The sequence below is a fragment of the Lytechinus variegatus genome, chromosome 16, assembly GCF_018143015.1.
Source record: "Lytechinus variegatus isolate NC3 chromosome 16, Lvar_3.0, whole genome shotgun sequence".
Taxonomy (NCBI): Eukaryota; Metazoa; Echinodermata; class Echinoidea; order Temnopleuroida; family Toxopneustidae; genus Lytechinus; species Lytechinus variegatus.
In genome coordinates this window covers 3,486,812-3,511,394 of record NC_054755.1, presented here as the reverse complement: position 1 = coordinate 3,511,394, position 24,583 = coordinate 3,486,812, and the positions used below count along the sequence as shown (strand labels likewise).

The window sequence follows — 24,583 nt, the reverse complement described above, 5'->3', positions numbered from 1 at the left end:
TTATTCTGGAATAAATGATGATGAACTTTCTGTTGACTGTGCCCATGCATGTAGTTTTTCTGGAACAGACCTTACCAGCTAGCAAATGTTTGAGACTGTAGACTTTGTTGTCTCAGTCACTCATGGGTTAAGGACCAGACAGTACACTGCAAAAACTCCGGTGTTGATTTAACACCAGCCCGGATTCTATATATGTCCACACCAGATAAGTGTTAAACAACACCGGTTTTGGTATTGGTCTAACACCACATAGGTATTTATACAACACCAATTAGTATTAAAACAGCATCGGTTTGATTCCAAACAGGTGTTGTTTCAATACTTCTCTAGTGTAGACATCAGGGCTGGTGTTAAATCAACACCGGAGTTTTTGCAGTGTATCCGACAATACCTGAGACTCTGTACCAATACAGACCATGGAATTTTTAGTCACATGGATTTAGATCATATACTGATAGAGGATTTGTATAGCGCACGTATCCACCTTTGCTAGATGCTCAAGGCACTACTCCTAAATTACACAGGCAAAGCTAGTCTACCGATTCCGGTGCGCACAGCTTTTTGGAGAATTACTTCCTACCGGTACCCATTTACCTCACCTGGGTTAAGTGCAGCACAGTGAGGGTAAATTTCTTGCTAAAAGTAAAGGAAAACACGCCATGGCTTGGAATCGAACCCACATCCTTCAGATTGAAAGACGAGAGATCATAGAGTATTAGTCAATATCTGACAGTAACTTTATTTTACTACAGACTGGCTCTGACCACCTTCCGTTTTGGATCGGCCTGTACCAGCCTGAATCAGACAGTGACTTTGTTTGGTCAGATGGCACCCCGCTCAACTTTACTTCGTGGAAACCTAATGAACCAAACAACGCCCGTTCGTCCGAGGATTGCGTGATTAGTAATTTCAAAGGATCAGTGTCAGTTAGGTCTATATGGAATGACGTGAACTGTGATGCATCCGCATCCTTCATCTGCAAACACCCATTCCTCTGCCAGAGTACTTCAACTCAGTTCCCATAGTCAGATGTCAGTAGTCATAATAACACAGCACTCGGATAGAATATGTGAGAGGAAGAAGGGGACATGGGCGGATATCCCAGGGGGACGCGTCTCCCTTACCAAAAATAATATAGGGGGACACAATATAAAATGCCCCCACTATTATTGATACATCATTCACAATAGAAATAATGCATTTATTTACTAAATGACCTTACATTTTTGGTAGAACCGCCTTTATTTTTTGCTTGTCAAATTTTCCAGCCCCCCTTCCCCGTTCCTTCGGGGATATATTTCTGCCCTTGGGGGAGATAAATGCCATGATGAGTAGGTATTCACCTGCATTCTGGTGCGAGTTGTACATTCTACTTCTTATTTGGAACTGGGGTATGATACCAAAGGTAGAAATCATAACTTTGATGTAACAGTTATCAAGTATAGGCCTACACAGGTCAGTATCCTTTTCTTCTTTATTGTATGTTTCATGGAGCTCTGTTAATGTAAGAAATACTAACATATATCCTATTTCTGATGGAATATTAAGAAGAACTTATCGTGCATATTATGTCTACATGAGAATTTATTGTAACATGTTTGTATATTTCTGAATCTAAACATACAACTTGTTGGAATAGACAATGTGGAGCATTTGTATTATTTCCATTGATCAACGAACATGCTGCATAATTAAGTCAAAGGAAAGTGAAGTGAAGTAAAAAAAAGAAAGCAAAAGAACAGGAAAAGTAAAGTAAACTGAGGTAAAGTAAGTGTCGAATTTCAGGCGTTTCACTGGGGCATTTTTAGGGCAAGACCACTTTTCTATAAACAGTAAAAACGGTGTTTAAAATTTTGTATGACTCTGTTTGCTATATGCACTTAACAGAAGTTGTTCAACAGTTTAAATTAAACTTTGTTGTTTCAGATTTTAAACACTGTAATGTTCATATAAAAAGTGTTGTATAACTTTTTTTACAGGCAGTTTGACTGTATTATTGAAGGCCTTACATTTTTTCCTCATAGAAATAAATGAGGCACCAAACATTTCTCAGGACAAAAGAGAGTCAATGGGGATATCACGATTATAGTCATGGGGTCATATATGTAATAGGTTATAATCAAATTAATGGTTAATTCAAGGGCAAATTCACCCAGCACCAATAGAGTACCGAAGCGATGACGTCAGTTGCCATGGTGTCATGGCGGCCTGGTCCTAAACAAAATGAACCCGCCGAATGAAAGCGTATGTTTCTCATAGGAGAAAATGGCTGCTATCGGAATTTGATCGCTTGTAATCTATTTTTCAGATACAAATACAAATGTGTACAGACGATCGTCAGCTGCGACTCTGTTTAGATCCGGGCCGCCATGACACCATGGTAACTGACGTCACACTTCCATGTGATCATGGCGACAGCCTCTATCTAAGGTGGCGGCGCCATAACACCAGTTTGTTAGGTCTGTTGACCACTGGGGTGGTGTCGTGAACAATTGCATGGGTGAACGTATTGAACATAAAATCAAAGTACAGGTCCACGTACGCAGGAAGAATGATCTCATACTACACAATCTTGTAATCTAATTTCAAGAAGGCACTTTTTAATAATGAATTTCAAATTTACACTATATCACTAGGCCTAATAATTCATTGAAAATTATTTGAAAAAGATAACTCTACAATAATGCAGCAATAATTACCCTGCATAACTTAAAAAATCGACAATATTTATTTTAAAAAATGATATAATTAATCCTTTTCCCCTTCCTCTTTTTTCCCCTCCCCTTAGCCATTGAAGTTATTTTAACATTTCTTTTAGGGAGGGGGGATGGACCCCCATACGTCAGTGACCCTGTATGACTTGGCAGGGTAGCTGTTATACACGTCCTGGGTTTCAGGAAATGAATTCCTGCCAGGTCACCATTTACACATAGGCCTATTTTAAATATCAACACACAATAATTTATTGCACAAAACATCGTTTTAAGTACATCTATGAATATCATAAATTGGCTTACATATTGCCCAACATTATCAGTATAATCTTCACACGTCTTTCGTAGTCAAAATAACGCCTTACGATCGAACCTGGGGCCCGTAACCGAAAGCTTAGCAATGATCGTAGAACATTTTCTACGAATTATTCCATAGACTATAATGTACAATCAATCGTAAAAATTAAGCGTACGATCAATCGCTAACCTTTGTGTTACGGGACCCTGCTCTGAAATGATCAGCAAATGGTCCCATAACTACACATTATCACATCATTGATATTTAATCGATCGTAAGCTAATCTTTACTGGAATGTAATAGTGATAGATAAAAGAATAGGCTTGTATAAACGACTAACGCTTACTTTACTAGAAATACAAGTACATGTAACTTTTGTAAAGTGAATTTATTGCCATCATTTTTAAACGTGAGCAAAAAAGGAAGCGATAAGGAAGTAGTGGAAGACAAAAACACATTACGTACACGAAATTGCAGAAATATATATATATAAATGTAGAATCGTATAATTAAGTTAGTAGGATATATATACAAATGTAGAATCTATCGTACAATGTCAGATTTTTTCCAGACAACTCTAAAGTCCGTTTAAATGCTCGCCAACTGTTGGTTAAGAAATCCGAACACATTTTGCACGCAATTTCGTTTTTACTAAGAGTTGGTCGATTCATATTTGGACCAACTGATAAAAGCTGAGAGTTGAATAAAAAACCCTGTCTCTCATTTGCTCAAATAAGCTTTAAATATAAAATAAACATATGATTCCGCACTGAAGTACCCTTTGGGGAAAATTTGTATATAAATGACTTAATATTGCACATACATTCGTGAAGATCTGTAACAGCATGATTTCTTTGGATTAGTGAAATCAAACTGGTACGTGGTAGAAAGACAACTATACAAAAATATGAACTTTGATTTTTTTAAATCTCTTTTCCTCAGTTAAACAGCCATCATAAATACTTATACCAACACCAACCATACATAAGAATAAACATTTTATAAGCTGTATAGCTAGTTGTTAATTTTCACACACTGTAAAAAAAAATTGGGTAAAATTTAACCAGCAAGAGGGTAATTACATGTATGTGTCCAATTTGGGGCAGTATTTTACTCAATGCCGGAAGCATATTGTCCAGTAAGGTTGAAAAATAGGCAGCAAATACTTTAGAATGGGCAAACTTTTCATCACACTGGAAAGATAAAAATGCCCCAAATACATGTCCAATGTTGGTTGGACACATAATTACCATCAAGGAGCATTTGTACCCGATATTTTTAGAGTGCGCTTTAAGTAGTAAACAAATGTAATACTTTATTTTCTAATTGCTACTGATAGCCTTTTAGAAGAAATAGAATGCGATTGTTGTTTTCTCTATTTGCTTTAACTCTGCATTTGTTACAGAACGGGACCAGACCCGACTATCACTTGTTCTATTTTCTGGTCCCATTTACCTTTTGTATTATGCTTAATTCGTGTAGCTTTTCCGTTCTGATTAGTTTCATTATAGACACATGAGTATTGTTGGTAAATGCCAGTAAATGAATTAAAAAAAAACTGTTGAAAATAAACAGGTAGTTCATATTTTCAATTAATGTTTTGAACAACATTTTATTCATAACACACAAATTAAACGTGAAGAAAAACCACATTTTGTTATAGCAATACTCCATACTTGTTTTCAGATTTATCATTGATCTGCAGAAAAAAAAATGTAAAGGCCGTCCAAATTTCACGTGTTTTCCACTAGTTCATACTGCTGGCCAGGTGATGCGATTCTGTGAGAGAGAGAAAGAAAAGGGGGGGGGGGGGGTGGTAGATGGAGCAGAGTTGAATAAATGAAACAAATTTGCTAATATCAGAACATAAAACAGAACATTCATTATCAAATAAACACAAATAAAAACACCCAGCGTTCCATGAATGAAAACCAAAATGAAATAAAATCTAGCGCATGAACTAAAAATATATTTTTTTATTTATGTTATTGCAAAATCATCAACCGAATAGTATTACGCTGGCCTTCATCACAGTAAAAGTGAGTGACGTCAAAATTACGCATTTTTAGCCATAGTGTTTCACTCGGATCCAGGATTTTCCAAGGGGGATGGGGTGCATTATTTTGACAAGCCACCCACTTCCCTTCTCCCCCCCAAAAAAATAATAATACAAAATCAAAAGGTCTTCACTACCAAATCGACTAGAGGTGATTTTGTTCTAGGAGAAATTTGACAGACATTTCTTGCGTATACATAAGAACAAATTTTTTGAGGGTGTTCTCAGGGGGGGGGGGGGGGGCACGGGCCGGATATGCTCCAACCTGGACATGGATCCGTCACTGGTTTCAATGTGGACATACATGCATTGGCACACCTTTACGCGAATACTTTTTAATTTTACAGTATATGATAATGGTAATATAACAGCTAAAATGCAGAAAATAACTTACTCCGGCTTTTTGGATTTTGTTCTAAATCCTAAAGCGATGAAAACTGTGACGACGATGAGAGCTACGACTATGATAGATACGAAGGATATAAGAACCCACCATACAATAAACTCTGGATATGTTCTGTACTCTTTGGATATGATTGAATCGATCCTCACTGTACGAAATTTAAACAGAAGTGATAGATAAATTAATGAAAATATGGAATTACGCCGTCGCATTTTAGAAATATGTTTAGAAGATGATTGACAATAATATAAAAAAAAACATTATTTACTATTCACACAATATAATTCGCAAAATTCAAGTTTCAGCCGTTTTTTGTTCTTAATACTTTTGTAAAAAATAAAAAAGAGTAAACCTTTACCATTGGGTGTCTGTCCTAAAACTTCATTAGGCATATCGGACCCGTCTCCTTCAATAATTGGCGCTGCAGTGCTGGTAACGTGTGTCATGTTGGGCGTGGACTTTGTTTTTGTTGTCGTTGTTATTATTGATGTAGTCGATTCTTTAGCCGTCGTCGTTGCTGCTTTTATCATCGGTGTTGTTTCAACATTTACTACGCATGTCGGCGCGTCATAATCCCACGAACCGTTATGACACGTGATCTGTTCCCGACCAATCAGAGCGAAGCCCTCATTGCAAGAGAAATTTACGGTTCTATTACAAGTAGCCAATCGAAAGGTACCATTATCAGGCTTTCCAGGAACAAGGCAAGTAGCACTGCCTAAAAAGGGAAAAAAGAAATTGGAAAAATAATAATAAATAAACGTGTTCCATTAAAGAAAGTGTAACCGTATCCAGCAACAGTCCTTTTATTCATAATTAGAATGTATTTGATTTGAATATACCTGTAAAATGTCTATTTTTATTGGACAATATTAAATTTTATAATCCAAATTGGCATGTGGGGTTTCACATGCCTATAGAAAGGGAAAGATATTGAATTTCGTTAGCTGACCCACATACAACTCTCTCTTATCTTCGTCTTTATTTTACGTTTTTTATTTTGTATGTTCATATTTTACGGTCGAATAAACTACTATAATTATTATAAAAACTGGATTTCAATATAAATTTGCGCTTAAAATCTACACTGAGAATAATACACATTTTTATATGTAAAGTAACATACATCATACTTTAAAAATTTGCATGCATTGTGCAGTAAAGATGCATCGAAATGCATCAAATTAATATATATCAAAGAGTACTATCATATGATTTTTTTTATTTGCCTGATGGAAGAAACAACAGGAAAATTTTTAGTATCTCTGTATGGTGGAATTGTACTCATGTAATTTACACACGTGGCCATTGCCTCAAACACTCATATCACTCACACAGGACCTGCAAATGCGAGAATGGATGGGGGTACCGAAGCTGTACTGTGAGAATTCGAAGCTGCTAGTCGCTATATGTAATTCCCTGGGTGTCATGCGCGTAAATCATTCCCCATAGAATTGTGTGTTAAAATGGCACTTAAAAAAATTCATACAAAATAAATGTGAAATTAGAGGGTCGAATGTTTACTACCTTTGGATAGGATATATATCAGACATCCCATATCTGGCCAGATAAGGGTATCATAGCAAGCTCATTTTAAAAATAAATCGCCATTTATGAAGATAAGTATGATGTGATCAGATTTATCAACTGAAATAGTAAAATAGCCTCAATTCTTTCGCCAGTCAAATATTGGTTCCAAATCACTGATATATCTTCCCAACTTAGGCAAAGGAAGTTCAGTAATTACCATTTCTAGAATCAGTGTTAGATTTTGAATCATATTGTTGGCAATTGCCAGTGACGTTCTGTAATAAATTCAGTTCAATTCATATTCATACACTTTTGTCAATCAGTAATATCAAATTGAAAAAATTCGAATGGGTTGGGTCTTTAGCCCTCCTGATGTAATTAGGCTCTTGGCACCCCTGGAAGTCTGATCAGGTAACCACAAGGTGGCGCTAATTAAAATACATCATATCCGCTTCGATTGCATCAGTATAGTTCATTGATCCTCTAAGTGACCAAAAACAATAAACCTTTGCGTGTAACCATTGTTAAAGCATTCAAACGTTTTACCTTCTCGAGAACAGACTGGTAAATCATCACTCCACTGCAGATCGTATTGACACGAGAGTGTTGAATTCCCAGTTAGTTCGTAGCAATCATCGCATGAGAAAGTATCAGAGTCTTTAAAATACCTCCCAGTAGACTCTACTATGACTCCATGAGGAGGTGCAGATAATTCGGAACACATTAGAAAACCTGTATTAGATAAATAAAACGCCTGTTATTTGTGTCGCATTGGCGGATCCAGGGGGGGGGGGGGGGCTCAGCCAGCTGAGAGGGGGGGGGGGGCGGCTGTGCCCCCCCTGGATCCGCCAGAGGTCTGATACAAGGTTTGCCTTATTAATATTATCACAAATTTTTACATTTACAACTTTGTATCCTTTGAAATCATAATGCTAGCATAATTACATTCAATCTTGTATATACTCTTGATTACCACAGGAGAGAAGTGTAATATTGAAAGTTTGAAGTTTGGTTTTTGCTGATTATTTGCCTTAGTGAAGAATATTGACGAATATAAAGGAAGTTTGATCAATATTCAAGATTCAAGATATATTTCATTGGTCAATGTACACATATACAAAGAAACTTGGTTTCCGATGGCTTCAACAATAGATGAAAATATAGCACAATATATAAAACACAAAGAAGAAAATATAGCATGGTGAAAGCTTTAGGTCCTATAAAAAACCAAGAAATTTTACACACATGTATTTATAATATAAGGAAAACAGAATATTAAAACAAAACAAGTAAAAAACTTACTCTTATCCACTTCTTTCAAGTCATTCCTTGTAGCTTGGAGCTCATTTTGAGCATCTAAAGTACCCCGAGCAAATTGCCTATTATTCGTGCTTACGGCAAGGTCCACGGCACACAGTGTACTGTCATCGCAAATAGTCAACGGATCTGTTTCCGGTTCCGGGTTAAAGGTGATTGGTGGTTGCTGAGAATTCAAATATACGTCACGTGAGTACCCGGGGAGATAGTAAAACAGAGATTCAGCATCTTCTTGTATCTGCCCTGCAAATTTTTTTAAAGAAAAAAAAATATACCTTTATATATCTTCCTAGAACTAGGCTTATGTCGAAAGGGTGGGTGCTGTCGCGTTAGGGTGCGTCAACGCGAACGCGAAGATTCGTCCAAAGCCCCCCCGGTTTGGCCGAAAGGGTGCGTTGGGAGCGCCACGTCGCGTCGCGTTCACTGAAACGCGCCCTTTCGTCCAAAGCCCCCCGGTTTGGACGAAAGGGTGTGTTTAATAATAATGAATAAATAAATACAAATATTTATAAGAAAGCTGAATATAAGGTATTTTGTCAAACATTGCCAATTTGCACGTAAAATAGTGGATTTTCAATCATTTAAAGCATTGACGATTTGAGGAAAAGAAAGAAAAGTTCAACTAAGAATAATAATGATAATAATAATAATAATAATGATAATAATAACAATAATAATAATGATAATAATAATAATAATAATAATAATGATAATAAAATCAGATACCCACCCTTGCAATAAGCCACTTGGCGCCAATTTTTCACTCCAAATTCATTTCCATAAATTCACTCTTTGGGGTGAAAATTATTATTATTATTATCATTATTATAATTATTATAATTGTTATTATTTTTATTATTATAAGTATTATTATTATACACACAACACGCACACATACACAACAGATACATCTCACAAAATATACTGAGGCAGGGTCTCAAGTGTAAAATATAGTAAGGTAGGGTCTGAAGAGTTAAACGTTGTGAATGCTGACCCGACATCAATTTTGGCCTTGCCCTTCCAGCACACATCTGCCGTAAGTTTTATAATTTGGGGGACACCAAATATCTCCAGGTATACGAATGTTTTCCTTTGTAATAAATACACACCTGCAAAGTATAAAATTGAAGGTAAGTTACCTTTTTTATTTGAAAGAACCTTGAAATCAGTCATAATTTTTACATGTATCAATATTACACCATAAAACATTTCCACCGAAAAATCCTCATGCAGCATGCCTTCATTGTTTTTTTTTTTTTACCTTAAAAAGAATGTTTGTGCCATATGATGATTTATGTTCCTATGCAAATTTCATATATCACTCGTCTTTTTTGTTTGTTCAGCTTTCTTATATTTGTATTTATTTATTCATTATTATTAAACACACCCTTTCGTCCAAACCGGGGGGGCTTTGGACGAAAGGGCGCGTTCCAGTGAACGCGACGCGACGTGGCGTTCCCAACGCACCCTTTCGGCCAAGCCGGGGGGCTTTGGACGAATCTTCGCGTTCGCGTTGACGCACCTTAACGCGACAGCACCCACCCTTTCGAAATAAACCCTAGAACTATTGTTTCCTTTCTTCATGCTTTTTGGTTATTGACTATTAAAAGTTCTCTAATTTCGTTTAATGAATAAGTTATTTGCATTTACGAAAATAAAAGAATATTTTATTTATTATTCAAAACTGTAGAATTGTCGCACTTTGTCATGAAATACTCGATGACGTCCGTTTAACAAGTTTTATAAAGTTAAATTGTGAAAGATTCAAACATTTCAAAAGTAAACTTTTTTCTTTAGGTGCTAAAGAAGAAGATAATTTGAACAACAACAATTTTTATTGAATTATTTTTTAAAATGGTGAAAACACTTTATATTTATTTGTTTAAAGTTCCAAAGAGTCATCGACTCCGCGATTCTACATAAACAATACAAGCAATCTTGACCAGGGGCCGTTTAAAAGTCAATTCCAAAGTAATCACATGCCTGGTATTTTACTTTTGCCAATTCTAGGGGAATCACTTTGGGGTTAGGTTTAGATATTAGCTCCGTTTGTATTTATATGTTGGAAATGAATAAAAACGAGTTTGATTCTCACACTGAGATCCAAATGACGTCACAATGTCCTCTCCTAATGAATCATGGGATAGAATAGTGCCATCATCAAGCCTCAGGTCATCTTCCGGATTCTCATTCCATGATCCCAGCAAACCTTCAGTTCTATTCCGGAATTCCGGCGGAGCTATGGTGATTAATCGGATCGACTTGCCGGTGGTTTTCACCGTGATCGCCACCCCTTTGTCGAAATATAGTTGGACACCATCTTGGTAAACGGAGTCTGAATAAAACACGTCGACACCTTTTCAGAAAACAGAGTCAGTGAGAAAGAGAGAGGGGTAGGGGGTGAAAGAGGTGAATATTAAAACCTGCGTTATAGTTATGTTAATTTTTTATGCGAGATTTGGAAACAGAAATCAAAATCATGATAAACTATAAATGTGCAGGCACTGCGGTACTTTATATAAGATTTGTTATTTTGTATGCAGGTGGACCTTGCCCTGTATGACTTATCTTTAAAATATTACCAAAATGAGTCTGTTTGACAAATCATGCACTATCAAGTAAATAATTATTTTTAAGAATGGTTGTAAGATTTGTAAAATTATGAAAACGCCTTTGGAATTTCTCTTAATAAATCCTTTTGCAGTTTCCACTTTAATTTCCTCACATGCTCTTGAGGATAAAATACTTTAACAAGATAATCAGTGATTAAACACAAATGATATACAGCTTATATCAGCAGAATATGCATTTACTTTGCCCCATGTCTCATATATGACTAGACATAGCCAATTAAATTCATACTTCAAGTATGTTCAAGAGCTAAGGAATAGTTTACAGTTGCTGTGCTAAAAGGTCAGAATCCAGGCCCTCTTCAGAAGGATAGATCCAGGACCCGTAACATAAAAGCTTAGCAATGATCGTAGAACATTTTTTTAACAGATCGATTGCATAGACTACAATATCAAACAATCGTTAGAGTCAAGTATGGAGGAGCCGTGGCCGAATGGTCTAAGGCGCCTGGCTATACATGGAAAGTCCGGGGTTCGATCCCCGGCCGCGACACCAATGCCCTTGAGCAAGGCATTTAATCTACACATTTCTTTTATCCTGCTATTATTGGTAACTAGGTGTGCATTTGTTTTTAAAAAATGTACGATTCATCGCTAACCTTTGTGCTACGGTGCCCTATACCACCGAATTTTAAGATAATTAAACCCCATCTTTTTCAAAGCGACACATTTTACTTTAAATATTTATTTACATAAATATCATAGTTTGCATACACCAAGCACATTGAAATTTTGAATATCGAAATCATTATTTATATTTTTTTTCTCTCTTATCATTTCATACATCTTGTTAATATTTCATTTTGTAATTGCTGAAACGCATTAGTATTAATTTCCAGTATCTTTGAAGTTTGATGTATAATTTGTTTGATTATACTTGTTGTGGATGTATTGTATCATTTATACTCATGTTCCAAATAGTTTGTACAACTTGCTTATGGAATGTGAATGTGTATTTTGATTTGAGAGAATACAATAAAACATCCTTGAAAAATATAAATATCATTAATAATCCTCACTGGAGCGTGCTTATCACCACAGAGAGCAAAAAAAGGTGGAAAATTACCTTTAAAAGACCATGTATGGGATTGGAATGAGTCCACCAATGTAAACTGTTGGTTCTCTCTACCTACGAATAAATCTAAGTAGAAACGAGGACTGGTCTGTACATGTATGACGTCACTATTACGCTGCTTTATGGCAATGGCAGTCAAAACGGAAGATGTGGCACCGCCTCCTGTGTACAAACATATCGTAATAAACACGATAAAAGAGAAAATTCTAAATCAGATATAAAAGAGAAACTTCTAAATCAGATATAAAAGAGAAACTTCTAAATCAGATATAAAAGAGAAGTATGAACTATTAAAGGGGTGAGGGATTAGGGAATAAAATATAGAGATAGATAGATAGATAGATGGAAAGCGAGAGAGAAAGAGAATGGCAGAGGGAAATAAAGAGAGAGGAGATAGAGAGGGTGAATTTTGAAAGAAACTAAAACAGTCATCACGTTAAGCTATGGTATGTATACTTAAACCATATAATAGTCAAATTTCTCCCGCGGCGTCCGTACGGCGAGTCGAAAACAGCCGTTTTATTCATTTTTATTCTAACCATCTGTATGCAGCTAGTACAAAAAATGTTAAAACGGCTGTTTTCTGACTCGCCGTACGACCACCGTAGGGGATAAGTGACAGGTATTAAATCACATATTTCCTCAATTTTCGTCACTGAAATATTTTTGCATATTGCTTTGTACTTTATGGCAAAATATCATTGCTCAGTCCTTTAAGGGGGTATAAGAATGTAAAAAAGGGGAATAGAGAAATAGTGTGAGAGAGAGAGAGAAGATGGGTAACAGAAAGGAATAGAAAAACAAGACGATTAGATTTTTTTTAGATCAATAAAAACCACCTCATTATAACGAAGTAAACTGATTTTATTACCCAGTTAATTTTAAATCAAAATATTCATTAAGCAGCCGATGTAGGCATCTTTGACACACATGCTAAATACATTTCAGTTAAAAAGTATTATTCCTTTGTATATTTTGTGTACATATTTGAAAAGAAATAAAACAAGTACAATGTAGGCTGTAGCTACTAAAGGCAACATAAAAATAACCCGACTTGCCTGTATCAATACGTTCAAATCTACCCTGCATCAGAAAATCTTTCTCTGTTGTTTGAAGGAGTATGTATTCTCCTCTAGCGGGGAAAGTATATCCCAGACCGTCAAAGGTTGAGATGTGCGAAGCGCCAAATACTGAAGCTGTCACAAAGAAAAATTACCAAAATAAAGGAAACTAAACAAGACAGCTTGGCAGCTGAAATGATAAATGTTTCACTAAAATACAATATTAAAATGAGTATGTTAAAAACAGAAAAGTATATACACAATGAGAAGAATATTGTTGTAGTATAATACCACATTTCTAAACGGGATCACTGAACACATAAAGAAATACAGTATACACAAAGTAAAAAAAAGTTAGGCGTACAAATTGTGTTCTTTTTAAGACAGATGAAAACAATTTAAAAAAAAAATGATCAGTTGCACCCAGCTAGGTGAGCTAACCCGTTCATGGAGTAAACTTTAGTTGTTTTTTTTTAGTGTGGCTCAATCCAAACCCTATATAAGATATGCGATATTGTCCCAGGACAAATATGGGGCCCGTTGCAGAAAGAGTTGCAATCAATCGCAACTCTGAAAATCATGCGCAACTTGATTTTCAACCAATCAACAGCGCATTTGGGACTTGCGATTGATTTTTTGACTTGCGTTTAAACGCAACTCTTTCTGCAACAGGCCCCTGGTCATCAAGTACATCGCTCCTTCTGAGCGTTGACGTGTACACAGTCAAATACTGTCCGTTTTATTTGTTTCCTTACCCGTTTTCGGCACTTCATAAAATCTACACGATTTACTAGGTCGGCATGCCATAAACCGATCGCAGTGCACATTCAAAACTCCCGCCACATCTTCGGAAGACGAAAACAGACAGCAATGCATCTCGGGAATGACGTCACGGTAAAAATGAGAGAAATATGGCACCCCTTGTTCGATTCCCTCGCCATCTGGAATCAGGCTCGTGATAGGGCTCTGATGGCGGGCAACACCGAAACCCGAAGGAGCGAATCGGTCTTCGATCAGAGTGCCATTTCTGTCGTAACAGCATTCCTGGTCGGCAAGTTTTTGTCTGAAGAATAAAACAAAATGAAGTCATTTCTAAGCTAAACAAAGCTATTGTTACCTTTGCCAAAACAAATACAACATATTGTCTTCTTATTTGGAGAATGGGGTAGACATTTATAAAGCCATTTTGTTAAACCTATATATTTGACAATCTATTTTTTAAAAAACGCGTGCCAAAAATTAAACGGTTGTTGGAAAGTTGACTAGTAAAGTACACGAATCAAGCCTTTCTTAGGACATGAAATTACTGTATTCTATTTCTTGTCCTTAAGTTATGGTGTGAATTATTAAATTAACGTTCGTTTTACCACAATATCTAAGTAATAAAGCGTATTCTTGTCTTGTCACCGTGTTCTGGATTCATACTCGGTGAATTCAAATTGGATCACATGTATCGAGAAATTTATAAAGAATTCATACCCGTTTGGCCTTGCGATGACACAGTGAAAAGCACCAGGCCTATCCTCACAGTTGTCGGGAAACCTGCTCCAAGCATCGTCTCTGCAGTCCTGTCTTGGCATGTACCGTCCAAGATCTCGCTTTGCCTGACGTAGCAGACACGGGCACGAGGTCCGATTGTCGGAGAAGCCATGGTCTTCTGGAACTCCATTGGTGTTTGTCCACTCGGTACACCAAGATGAGGAGTTTTGAGGGAAAAGCCATTGGAGAGAATCGACCTCACTCCATATGGACCTTGGGATTCTGCGGCCGAGAGAAACATTGATAGGAATAAAGTGTAAATTAGAAAGAACCCAGAAAAGAGTTTTTAAAATTGTCCTAGGTAAAAGTTAATTAAATTATGAAGATGCTTTAAAACGATTGAATCTGGATACACTAAAAGATAGACGTGAACAATTATTTGATTGATTGATTTTGCAGTATCTGTTAGCAAAAATCCACACTGTAAAAAATGGCTACCGGAAAGGAATTCACGTTGCTGGCGTGACTTTACAAAATAAACAAAAGTATATGCAATACACATACAGGATTTCCAGTTTTAAACATAGTGCAATACCGTATTTTCTTAATCTCCTCAATGACTGCTGAACTGCACATTTTCACTATTATTTCATATTTTTTACTAGATTTTTCTTAATGTACCATTAGTTTTATAATCATTATATTATTGATTTATGCTACATGATTGTGAAATTGTTAAACCTCTGTGAATGCATACATTTCAGCCTTTTGACTGCAGTATGTTTATGATTGCTTTACTTGAAATAAATAAACCAAGATTCACCAGGGTGAATCATGTTCTACACTGTGAATGCACTCTGTGACACTGTTATCTTTTAACGCAAGGATAATTATCTTGACACGACCTTGGTTCTTGAAGTCGTGTGAGATGTTATTGAAACTTTTGAAATGGCAAACATATTTCAGGTATACAAATATTTTTTTACATTCACATTTTTTTCTCGAAATTTCGTTGTCCTTCTCTTTGTTTGCAAAGGACTTTGAAATTTGATATTGATAGATTTCCATATAGTTGATCGGATCAATCTTATCTCTTTGTCAGAAGGGGTCCAGAACTCAAAGGTTACATAAGAATACAGTATGGTATTTTCACTTAGAATATTTAGTTGAGATGTGATGCTGTAATTTTTCCACTGATCTTTTTCAAACTCGGAGCAATAACTCTCTCTCTGAGAACAAACCTATTGTTGCCTTCGTCGATATCTTCAACAACACCTATGACACCCATCAGATCCGATCCGTCTTCCGCAACTTGGTTCATCTCAGGTTTCACGAAGTTCAATCCTCCCTGGCTGTATGCCACACCTCTGGCTAGCGTCTGGACTGTCTCCCACTGGAAGCCGTTGTGGCCTAGAGGTTCCCAGTAGGAGTACACAACCACGTTTACTGTCTCTATACCCTCAAGAACTTGCGTATCCCACATGAGTTCAAGTTCGTTAGATGTCAGCCATTTATCCTCCTCGACCTTGAACACCATAGGTGATGACGGAATTTCTGCGAAACATGAAACGAATTGATCATGTAAATAATTGCTGATTTATGTTCGTTGGCCTTAAGCAATGCACCACCTAGGACATCGAGGAGATCTTTGCGGTAAATCCCAAATTAATCTTAAACTATTTGAATTGGAGGAAACAAAACTATGTTCGACATTATTAGTTCTACATCCCGTGCCAGTATCAATCAAAGAGACAAATGAGAACCTGAAGCAGACAAACATTGACATTAATACTCTGATAATACTGAGGATGTTCTAATCATGATTGTATTTTCGACCCCAACTGACACGAATCTGTGGCATACCTTTTCCTTGGGTGAACAGAGTTTGGTTCCCCTGTCTAAGGATGTCTCTGTTACAGGAATTTCCGATGCTTTTTCACAAAGTCTTGGGTCAGCAAATAACAATCCATTCCCCCACTACAGATGATGCCAATCTTACTTTCAAAGTGTACTTACCAACCTGCAGGTTTCCTGTATAGGGAAAAGTGTTGCCTCCATCCAAGGAAACATGAACTGCCACATCTCCTGCAGTGAATAGCGTTGGACTCACACAGGACGCCCTCAACGGTGATTCAACTGTTCCAGCTGAAAGTGTGTCTTTAAACTTGCAAACGACATTGGATGCGGTGACATCATAACATGGACCTTGTATGAATATTTTGTTACCTCCTAACATCGTTTCAATAGCTGGGTACAGACTGATAGTCCCTGTCAAAAATAATAAATTATGAAAATGAAAACTACAAATACTATCAGGACAAAGTGTTATATGGTTTTACATTTAATCCAATATTCCACTGAACCGGTGAATACGTGTATTTCGATGAACACTTTTCAGGATTAATCAAGTATAGTCTAAAGAATGTCTCTCACTATCCAGAGTTTAAAAAGGAAGATAAAATCATACTACGAAAATGCCCATTCCACATTAGCATAAACCACCGTGTCTCACAGTGATAGATACAGGGTGAAACGTTTTAACATTGCTAAAACTGATAATTTTGACAGTGCGAATCACATGCATTTAACATTGTCCATTTTATGAAAATATCGAACATTCACACTGGAGACTCTCTGGTGTGAGTTTTCAGTGGAGAGGCGTCCCCAGTGTGAAATTAACTTCCCATTAAGTATTTTGAACAGTGTGAATAAGAAAAGTCCACTTTGTGAACCCTCTATGAATACTCACACTGGAGATGTGTCCACAGTGTGAAATACTTTCACACACGGTGAGATATCGCCTTTAACACAGTTTAATCTTCATATAATCCACTATGTAAATGTGAACACACAAAACGCACTGTAGAGGTGTCGACAGTGTACAATCAAACTATTGAATTTGAGTATTTAGTAGTGCATGTGAATGACGTGTTCACACGGTGTACTATGTGAACACATCGTGAATATAGTGTGTCACACTGTGTTCTATCCAGCAGGGATGTTTGTGTTCACACCACTAATAAGACGGTTCAAATGACATGTTTTACCTGTATCTTCTTTACATGCAGGATCAATGATCTCGGGTAGGTCCACTCTAAAGACAAACCGACCAGGCACGTTCACATTTGATAAAATAGTCATGTTTATCACCTCTTCAGTTTGTGACGGATGCAGTGTAAAAGCATGAATGTCGTCTCCAGCATTGAAACCAACCTATAGAGCAAATCGCAGGGGGAAGGGAATGGTTATGCCTTATGGCCTTTTGAAGGGGTGCTGTTTTTTGTCGAATTTCTTTGGTACCAAAGTCTTTAAAAGCATTACTATTCATTTAATATTATGAATTGAAGTTGATGAGTAATCGACTACAGTTAGTGGGATATATATATACATATATATTGCAATTTTAAGACCAATAATTTATGTTACAATGATTTAAATTAAGACCAATAATTTATATTACACGCCAAACTGTTAATACTTTCAAATAATGTGATTTGACCTATAACATGACACCAAAATCTAATAAAATCATCGCCCCTCCTATTGCATATTTGGACCGAGTTTTCAGTTGATCCGTTAGATGGTTCTGGAAGTATTTAGTTAATGCGAAAACGGAGACGAGACGGACGGACGACCCCGGCGGAGGCAATGAAAATAGATGTAAGTTGAACTAAAGACTTTTAGATTTGTCAACCCAACAACCCGAATACCAAACGAAAATTTGTAACATTTAAAAGACGAGCTGTAATCCAGTAAAAGAAAAGAAGAAAAGAAAACAGTCCCCGTAACAATACCTTCAATTCTTTCAAATTGGAGTTATAACTTTTAATTGATTTGTACACAATTCATGTAGTGAATCCATTTTATTTTGACAGACCTGAGCTGGAACTCCTCCAAGTCCAGTGAACTGGTTCCCGCCATTGAAGATGTCACTGGTCCACCGTATAGAGTCGTAATTGAATATCACACCATGAAATCGCCCGCCAAGCACTAAGATGCATTGGAAAGAATTGACCTGAATGAAATCATGATAATAATTGTTTTAGATAAGCAAAAGGAAAAACTTTCATTCTAGCCATGTTATCTGGAAAGAGTTGCACAAAATGACTTGCAAGATGTTTTATCCCTCATTTACCATAGAAACAGTAACATATAATGTGCTTCTTAACACTAGGGAAGTTGTCAGATCTGGTATCTTGCTTGAAAACAAGCGTTGATGAATTTTCCCCAAGATTACATACCCTGATACACCGGCATGAGCCAGTTTTCAGTTCATGTCATTCATTTCTTAATTTTATTCATGTCCTAATATTTGTCTTTTATTTTTTTATACAAACATGAACTACACGTATAAAACACAATAAAAGACAATGGATGCTAATTTGATATTTAGACACAGGTTTAATCCAAGTTTAACCTCAGATCCCCAGTTTTATCCCATAAACCAAGTTAAACAGGGGAAGTTCCTTGTCTAGATAACGTTTTCGAACAATATACGTATTCATGCTTCACATAGGAAGAAAAAAAATGTTCGCGTTATGCTTTATGCATACAAATATATTTCATTGAAAGGGTGAAAGTTTATCAGCTCGAACTGAAACACGTTTTTACTCTTATTATACGTACTAAACATTCCGTTTTCACAATTTAAATTTGATCTATTTGGTATATACACCAAGTTCAAGCCAGAAAAAAAAAATACAGAATCATTTTTGCTCACTGATCTTATTTTACATTTTATTGGCTCCTGAAGTCAGGTATATACCTTTTCGAGACAAATCAATGCGAAAACATCAATGGAAACCAGACCGGACCAATCAGGGCTTTTTACGTTATTTCCAGTGACATATCGACGGTCGGTTTTTAGTCGGTTCCGTTGATTTGTTTTTATCTTTATACAAAACATAGTCTCAAGTTATGCAATGACATAATTAAATAGGAAAAATATTCTACAACGTACTCGAGAAGAATCGATCTGAGCATTGAATCCCACTTTATTCCACGATACCATGAAGATCCAGTCAACCGAAAGATCCTGCTGATCTACGAAGGCTGATCGAATGATCTCAGTAACTTGATTCAAAATGGCGTCGTCGCTTCCGCTCCACGACAGCTGACGAAAACTTATGGCGCCAAAATCGCGCGTGTCCACGTCCGCCCAGTAAGGCGCCACGAAGGGCGTGTCCGCGACGGGTAGCGTCTCGGTAGAGAAAGTCGGTAGAGGATTCTTGAATGAGATTAAACCATTTGTATTGACCTGAAGAAATATTAAGTGAGAAAGATTACTATCAACAATAAAGTTTGCAAGATTAATTTCAATTTGCATTATAATCTATTATTAAACATTATGTTTATTTCATTTTTTCCATTATTGTTGATTTCTGCATATTTGTATTAAGAATGCTCTAACAACCACAATAAGTCTATATTACTAAAAATCTATTGAGAAGCAGAATACAATAATACAGGTTTTATATTGGATATATATTGATTGTCAATTATTATCTATTTTTACACGTTGTAATCGTATTTGTAAATTTGTTGATAACCAACGAACAACAAATTTCTATTTAATTGGACAATTAATTCATTCAATTCAGTTCAATTCAATGCAAATAAGAGGGGAAAAGCAGGCCACTTACGTAAAGTTTTTGAAAGCTTTTACCCAAGAAGGTAAAATTCCTTAACAGAGTTACTGCCTCATGCGAATAGTCATCAGCGTTACGAAGAAAGATGTCACCTTCTCCAGTACCAAAAGGTAACATAACTCCTAAATAAAAAAAACAACGAAAGGACATCAGACTAGGACAGATCTTAGGATATTGCTAAACGTTGCAAATAAAATGACACCGACTGTCATAAAGTAATGTGACATTTTCGAACATTTTATTACTTTTGATTTGGTTTTAGTTTTTTTATTATATAAAATTTCATTATACATGATAACAAGATATGAATGATGAAAATGAAAATGGATGGATCAATCTATTCTAATCCGAAATGCAAAAGTCAGAGGGAAATTTTCTTTTCTTTGTTTTTAAGGATAAATGCATCATTTTCATTTATGCTTTAGGGTAATCTGCCTATTTTTTTCATAGGGTAATGTACATGGCCTATATCTAGAAACATGAACTTTTCGTCTTTATTCGGGCTTTGTAAAAAAGAAAATGATATTGTAAACATATTTATCACTCCAAACTTGTGCAGGGTAAGCAATTAGCCACTGCTCTATAATGTGAATGAAAACTAAAGGTCATTGAAAGACCAATGATGGCAATACAAGCTGCCATACAAGCTGCTGTTAACGGAAAAGATGTGATTTTAGATTTTTAGTGAAATAATTGCGTTCTTTGTAGAGTTGGGGACATTGTTCCAGAAATAGAGGACACTTGAAACTCTTATTTTCCTATTCTTGTTATTATTATTTTTTATATATATGTATATGTGTATCAGTTAAAATGAAATATTATTATAAACAAATATTCAGAAAATCCCATAGGCTCGCCGGCAAAGCAAAGACACTGCTGTGCATGCATTTCTGGTCCCATTCAAATAATGCTCAGTTCATACATGCAACAGATTCACGGAATATCACGTAATTAGGCCTGTACGCATTTTATATAACGATAGAGTCACCGTGGAAAAACAACAACCCATACATTCTTATTGCTTTTTATTACTGAGCAAAGCCACATATCCACGACCATTCTTATTATATACACCAATAAGCATAAATAGAACCCGTATAAGTATTCCGTCAGGCTCTGCATTCACATTTTAGATGCTTTATTGAACATGTTGAACACTTTGCAGGCATGCATTTCCACGGGACCTTTAAGTCTGATCAATGTCCCGTACAGCACTACAAAGGATCAGTATAAACGAGCTTGGATTAGAGTATCATTTAGAATTCCAATCTAGCGCATTAAAGTGTGACCTTTAGTATTTTCAAGGAACTTCCCCTTTAAACTCCTTGGCATTTCCTTTCTTTTCATCTGTTGATTCCTTGAGAAATAGCTAATTTTAGATTGACATTCAGTGTCCTTGACCTGCACTCTTAAAAGAAATCAGTCAAATTGACCAGACCAGTAGTCAACTGGGTGCAACTGATATGACAATGACTGATAATCACATTTCTGACGTATATTCTAGTCAGAAATAACTGTTCTAGTAAAATACGACTAGCAAATAGTCAATGACTAGAATAACAGTTGCTCAATCTCAGCTGACCCTATTAACTAGTCATTTTTTACTGATTTGTTTTTAGAGTGTGGGTGATGCTTGTATGTTACTTTTGACCCCCTCCCCCTTTTTTTCAATCTGAGAATTAGGTCCTACATATACTCTAAACAAGTATTAACCAAAATGACTAGTAAATCGGGTCAGCTGGGTGCAACTAATCATAATTATTTGACTATTTTCTAGTCGTATTTCACAAGAACAGTGTTGTTTATGACTAGAATATACGTCAGAAATGTGTGTAGACATATCTGTTGCACCAAGTTGACTATTAGGTAAATTGATTAGACTAGTCAATTTGACTGATTTGTTATAAGAGTATGCATATTCATACGTACATACATATATATATATACAGTTACTCAATGGATGCTTTCATGAAATATTTACAACTTTTTCTTCAGTTTTGATTATTAGGCCTACCTGTAGCATTCGACTATTATAATTTCATGACAAGTATTTTCTGGGGTCATATCAAAGTCCAAGGTGAATACTCGAGTGCACTACGGAAATGAACTCTTTATTTCGGATGTTACTTGTATATTCAATAGTATCTGATGCATTATTTGTAATTCAGTTCATTCTTGTACCGCAAGACATGTTTTCAATATAATCCATGTGAAAAAAGAATATGTTATTCAAACTCATTTAATTACCTCTACCCCATTATTAACTATTTCCCAACTGTTATAATACTACCTTTACCGTAGTGAATCGTACAATAATTCAATACTTTTCAAATGATATTAGAAATAAATAGTTATACAAAATCAAAATAAGCTTAAGTACGAAATTGAATTTAATTGATTACATTACCTTCAGTATACTGAACGTTTCCATTCCCGAGAAGCAGAAACCATACGGCCACTAAAGTGAAGTCACACACATTAATCATTTTGTTGTACGTGTTCATATTATGGAACATGTATGTGTCTAATCCCATATATTACAAAAAAGGGTCAAAATAATTCATTCCAGCAAGCTACCACGACAAACTTCGAGGCCTATATATAGCACCACATCAATCATTAAAGCACTTGATTCCCATAAGGCACTCATTTTACCCTCCGTTTTCAAGTTCGATGCCATCGGGGGTGACTCAGTCACTTCACAAACCCAGCCACGCTGGAAACTAGTCGATTTGCATTGCTCTTTAATATTTAAATACCGTTTTAAACGTGAATGTAGTACTTCATGCTCTCACGCGATGCATATTGTAAACAGAGAACATTTTCCTATTACTTCAGTGATTGGGAACGGTACCTGTTGCTGAGCTTATGATATTTTCGCGGCTCTCCGCACACCGCACGCTTGATCGATTATCATATCTGTGGTGCGAATTTACTAACGAGATATTATATTGTTTTCAAGTGAAAATAATACGCGAGGTGAACAGCTGTGGCGTGTTGTAAGAGAGAGGGAGAGAGAGAGGGAGAGAAAGTGGGAGGGGAGGGGGAGAGAGAGCGGTCATGCGTTGATCACGCCGTTAATCGCTGCATGACAATAATCAACACTTTAATAATTGCATTTAAAGAAAAAACCGCCACGTAGAATGCAGCCAAGCCATGCCAGTTGCACATAACGACATGGAAATAGCAATTACATGTTGTTGTTGTTTAGCTTATACGGCGCGTATCGTTCAGTCGTGAGTATTTGCGCCAAATGTGTGTGTGTGTGTGTGTGTATTTGAGTTTTGTCAGACGTTTATCAATCAGATATTATTTACGTCTGGGACCGACCTTTAACGTCACCATCCGAAAGACGTGACCAGGGCTCGAACCTCTGCATCAATTTGTAACTTCCCCACAGCTTGGATTACAGGCGCACGCCACAACGCCCAGTTGTGATTGATCATGACTTAGTCTTGCTTTGAGTCACCGGGTAATGATTTGTTTTAAAAATTGAGATTTTTCGTCAGACAATTAATCAACGATCAACTTAACATTCTAAATAAATAGAACTAGCATTTCCATAGATTTCTTACTTTTCGTGTTTATCAGATAAGTCACGGAGATGATTAAATGGGTATATTATGGTCCTGATACTAATAATTCTGATTCCAATGAAGTGATGATGATGATAACAATAAAGAAAATAACGATAAAAATTATAATAATAATAGTAATAATAATTATTATCATAATAATTATAATGATAATAGTAAAACGATAATAATGATAATAATAATTATTATTGTTAGTTCAAGAGGAGAGGTGTAAAGGATAATAGGGGATAGAGAGAGGATAATAATGTATTATGAATGTCATATTTGTTTTTTTTTTAGTATTTTCATTAAATTAAGTCGATTGATTCTGCAGATAACCGCAGATGGCGCTAGAGAAACAAACACTTTATTCGTCAAAGAGATGCCAGAAGCCAACTGTGTATATTATATATAGAGAGAGAAATTTGAATGACTTGACATGCACTAAAGGTCTGTTTCGTAGGAACAGCAAGAGAAGCTGCTCCCATTCTTCAGATACAAAGTGAAGTATACAATATCTGTAACAGGGAGTTCATAAATGGATTACAGAGATTTAAGGTCCATTATTTGACCGTTCGTCGGATGAAAGTAATCTTTTTGGTTGAATTTGATTAGCGCTTTTATTTGATATTAAATATGAGATATTTGCCCTTATTGATTTGGTCCTTTAAATGAACTTGGATAACCGATTAAAAAAATCACTTCACTTCGTACCTGAAGAGAGGAAGCAGCTGTTCCTACGAAACAGGTCTAGGGCATGAAGTCATTCTAATTTCTATTTGTTTATTGCTCCTGTC

General features: G+C 36.1%; 2 protein-coding genes across 2 annotated transcripts; both read right to left on the bottom strand.

The window, feature by feature from the left end:
- Positions 1-4,211: 4,211 nt before the first annotated feature.
- LOC121430176 (sushi domain-containing protein 2-like) lies at positions 4,212-19,469 on the bottom strand. The gene is made up of 15 exons (XM_041627454.1): positions 19,329-19,469; positions 18,441-18,578; positions 17,611-17,776; positions 16,580-16,831; positions 15,805-16,117; positions 14,564-14,845; positions 13,840-14,147; positions 13,082-13,219; positions 12,015-12,185; positions 10,414-10,674; positions 8,304-8,561; positions 7,548-7,733; positions 5,830-6,189; positions 5,463-5,619; positions 4,212-4,791 (listed from the first exon to the last, which is right to left on the bottom strand). Exons 1-15 carry the CDS (start codon positions 19,467-19,469, stop codon positions 4,746-4,748), a joined length of 3,177 nt encoding a protein of 1,058 aa, XP_041483388.1. The 3' UTR covers positions 4,212-4,745.
- On the bottom strand, positions 19,464-23,209 carry LOC121429774 (sushi, nidogen and EGF-like domain-containing protein 1). Its single transcript, XM_041626994.1, has 3 exons — positions 22,619-23,209; positions 20,206-20,333; positions 19,464-19,820 (listed from the first exon to the last, which is right to left on the bottom strand). The coding sequence occupies exons 1-3, from the start codon at positions 22,743-22,745 to the stop codon at positions 19,479-19,481; spliced, it is 597 nt and encodes a 198-aa protein (XP_041482928.1). The 5' UTR covers positions 22,746-23,209; the 3' UTR covers positions 19,464-19,478.
- Between the last annotated feature and the right edge of the window lie 1,374 nt (positions 23,210-24,583).

What these genes read in the sequence shown, in the direction of transcription:
- LOC121430176 (XM_041627454.1), bottom strand. Translation starts at nt 19,469, where the DNA reads ATGTTTTGTATAAAGATAAAAACAAATCAACGGAACCGACTAAAAACC. An exon ending in ATCGACGAAGGCAACAATAG is followed by an intron (nt 14,846 to 15,804) that starts GTTTGTTCTCAG and finishes TCTCGGCCGCAG; the next exon opens with AATCCCAAGGTCCATATGGA. An exon ending in CTTGAAAGAAGTGGATAAGA is followed by an intron (nt 7,734 to 8,303) that starts GTAAGTTTTTTA and finishes TATCTAATACAG; the next exon opens with GTTTTCTAATGTGTTCCGAA.
- LOC121429774 (XM_041626994.1), bottom strand. Translation starts at nt 22,745, where the DNA reads ATGGGATTAGACACATACATGTTCCATAATATGAACACGTACAACAAA. An exon ending in AAACGTTCAGTATACTGAAG is followed by an intron (nt 20,334 to 22,618) that starts GTAATGTAATCA and finishes TTTTTTATTTAG; the next exon opens with GAGTTATGTTACCTTTTGGT. An exon ending in AAAGCTTTCAAAAACTTTAC is followed by an intron (nt 19,821 to 20,205) that starts GTAAGTGGCCTG and finishes ATATTTCTTCAG; the next exon opens with GTCAATACAAATGGTTTAAT.